Raw genomic sequence first — 3,230 nt, forward strand, 5'->3', positions numbered from 1 at the left:
TGAAAAATCTCTATCCCATCCACACACTACTCCTTTCCCCTGCCGAGTGAGTCACGCCTACCCCGAAAGGGAAATGGCTTAATGGTGTAATAATAATAAGATTTAAAAAATCAATCAAAAATCAAAATTTTAAGCTAAAAAACACGAAATAAAACAAGTAAATTTAAAAAAAAATGTTTCTTTTCAAATGTCCTACAAGGTTATCATAACAACTTTTTGAATTTTCTTGAAAAATCGAAAATTCAAATTTTGACACCATAGAAAAATAATGGAAAATCAAAAATTAAACTTTGCGGCCAGATACGGAAAAATATGAGCAGACAAAAATTGTGCATTTGAAAAAGATATACAAATTAGTTATGAATATCTTTTTGATAGGATACGTAGTTTTTGTTTTATTGGTGAAAAAATAACATTGAAAATAAATAAAATTAAATGCTTCGAAAAACGACACAAGTCAGGAAAACAAAAATGATCTAATCAAAATTGTGCTCCTAAAACATGTCTACAAATTTTTTCTGAATCACCGTTTGATAGAACGCGTAGTTTTAATCATAAAAATGAAATTTAAAATAAAAATAAAAAATTGGTGGAAAACGAAAAAAGGTACGAAAACGAATTGATAGCCAAAAGTTGTTCGCCCAAAAAAGAGAAAGAGATATAAATTTGTTATAATTTATTACATTCTCATAATTTATGATTGAGAAAGTGTTAGAATTTTCCGAAATTTGACACCAAAACATTCCAGTTTTGAACCAAACGACGCAAAATACCAAAAAACGTCTCAAAGAGAAATTATAGCTTTTGAAAAATCCTACAAAATGTCAGAAACATTTTCCAATAGGACTCGTAATTTTGTTTTTATTTCTCGAAAGTAACATGTGGAAAATCGAAAATTCCAATATTACGCCAAAAGACACGAGATACGTAAAAAATCTAAAATGAGACTTGTAAGATATTTTGTTTTATCCATAAAAAATAATATGAAAACCAAAATCCTATTCTTAGCATAACAACGCGAGTTAGAGAAAAATGTCTGAAAAAAGGATTGTATTTTTTAATTTATTTTAAGGTAGTTCAGAAAATATACAATTACAAATGTCTATCAAAAATCAAGCGCGCAACGCGAGTGTCACGATTTGAATGTCTACCTCAAAGGCTACAGAGCTTTAAGAAACTTAATCTTTAACTATACGTAATTAAGTAGTAAATTCTGAATATAAAGATGCATATAAATACTGCGATCTAAAAGAGATCTTTTTCATTAAGTTTTATTCAAGCATTCCAAATACAAAGAATAAATATCTGAGCGCGAAGCACAAGATTCAACAGACGCGCGCCCTAGGCGCGTTCAAGCTTGCTATATTTTTTTAAAGCTTCATACATATGCATAAAAGCAATATTTCGATATAATTTTGGAAAATCGTAAAGTAATTGTTAATGGTAAAAACAAATGCATATTTTAGTAATTTCTGACTTTAAAAACATCGTTCTTTTGAAAGAATTGATAAAAAAATTTGTCGTCACTGAATAATATGTCAGCCTTTAACACCTGATAATAATTGTAAATTGTTAAAATAAATTCTATAAATTAATACAGATTTTCGTCAGTTTTCAAAATATAGTTGATACGAAATCGGATTTGGATTTAAAAAAATGAACCTTGGTTTTTAAATCAAAAAAATATATTGAAAAGATTAAAAAATGGTCGGATGAAAATTGTTAGCTGTAGGCTAATTTGTCCAAGATACACTATTTTGCCTTACCATGAGCTCGGGTTTCCAATAGGGGACCCGGGGATTCGATCCCTGATCCAGTATTGAGCTTCTGGTGGTTCGGATTCCACTGGACTGGAAAATGAGCATACATTTTCATATTCTTAATAGAAAAATCGAATCAATCGCATTAAATTTCACTTGATATCACAATTCTATTTTTTATAGAATATATTTTCTAATTTTGGAATTTTCAGAATCGGAAAATTTGATTGATTTGAATTCGGACTCTATTTCTTTACCTTCGAACTACAATTCGGGTCCTGAACATAATTATGTGAACGATACCATTATTGCTGCAAATAGAGATAGTAGACGAGAGCCTGCCACTTTCTTTGACGCTTTTGATATGCGTAAGAAGTTTTTATTTTTTGCTTCCAATTAGCGAATTTTGACAGTTTATATTTAGATTTATAATTAATTTTACTCTTGATTTCATATATAGAACCGTTTTGCACGGCTATTTCGGAGATAATCAAACTTAGCCCTGAAAGCCAAAAGCAACAACTGAAACAGGAATTATGGTTTCATGGAAGTGTTAGTCGATTTGAGGCCGAATCCATGCTATCGAGGGTCTGTATTAATAATTTATAAAAGTATTTATAAAAACAAATTCATTTACTTTTTTTTCTTCAGTTAATGAACATTTCTTATAATTTTTTTTTTTAAATTCATGGATCACAGCCATTTCCCTATTCCCCCGAGTTTTGCCCTTCTTTTTTAAATTCCCCATTTTTCTCCTATTCTTGATAAACTTTCCCTTTTATTTATAAATGTAGGATATTTAAAAACACAATATATTAATTATGCGAGAATTTAGTTCTCTGAAATTAGTGAATGTACATCTATAACATTATTTTATTCAAATCTAGAATGTGCTACAGCGTTTAATGGGTTGAAGACTATGGTTCATTGAAAATAAACAATAAAAACATTGGAAGCTAAACAATTTTTAAATATGTTGAAAATGTGAAAACTGAAGATAGAAGTTTTCATCCAATATAAAATTGGTACAGTTAAGAAATAGATAGTAATGAAAAAAAAAAGTAGTGGAAGGTGAATACTTTTTTTATTGAAATGAACTAAGTTAAAAAATTTTAAAAATAGAATATTCCAAGTTGATCAACTGCAAAGTTAAATGTTCGAACTGGAAAAATTTAAAGTAAAACGTTTAAAATTGAGCCACTTGAATTTCAAATCAGTATAGGAGTATTCAGTTGTCTCGAATATTCCTAAATCTTACCAATACAAAATTTACAAATGTTTGTTTGACCAATTTCAAATTAAATTATTTGGAATTTAAATACAGGTTTAAAGCTAAAATCATTTTTCTCTTGGAATATATACCAGGTTTATACCTATGAAACCGGTATTGCCATCTAGCGGCCAGTAGGCACACTTGTAGGCACTGTCGGAACTTACCATTTGTGCTAATTGGCGTATTGTCATCTGTCA

At 29.1% G+C, this 3,230-nt stretch overlaps 1 protein-coding gene across 1 annotated transcript in view; it reads left to right on the top strand.

Annotated features, from left to right (window-relative positions):
* Positions 1 to 3,230, top strand: part of LOC117169508 (SHC-transforming protein 1) — a 17,657-nt gene that overhangs the window by 10,117 nt on the left and 4,310 nt on the right. Inside the window, exons 7-8 of the mRNA XM_033355921.1 lie at positions 1,973 to 2,128; positions 2,221 to 2,348. Coding sequence (XP_033211812.1) covers positions 1,973 to 2,128; positions 2,221 to 2,348 — 284 coding nt within the window. The remainder of the gene's footprint in view (positions 1 to 1,972; positions 2,129 to 2,220; positions 2,349 to 3,230) is intronic.

Source organism: Belonocnema kinseyi, chromosome 3, assembly GCF_010883055.1.
Source record: "Belonocnema kinseyi isolate 2016_QV_RU_SX_M_011 chromosome 3, B_treatae_v1, whole genome shotgun sequence".
In the NCBI taxonomy this organism is placed as follows: domain Eukaryota; kingdom Metazoa; phylum Arthropoda; class Insecta; order Hymenoptera; family Cynipidae; genus Belonocnema; species Belonocnema kinseyi.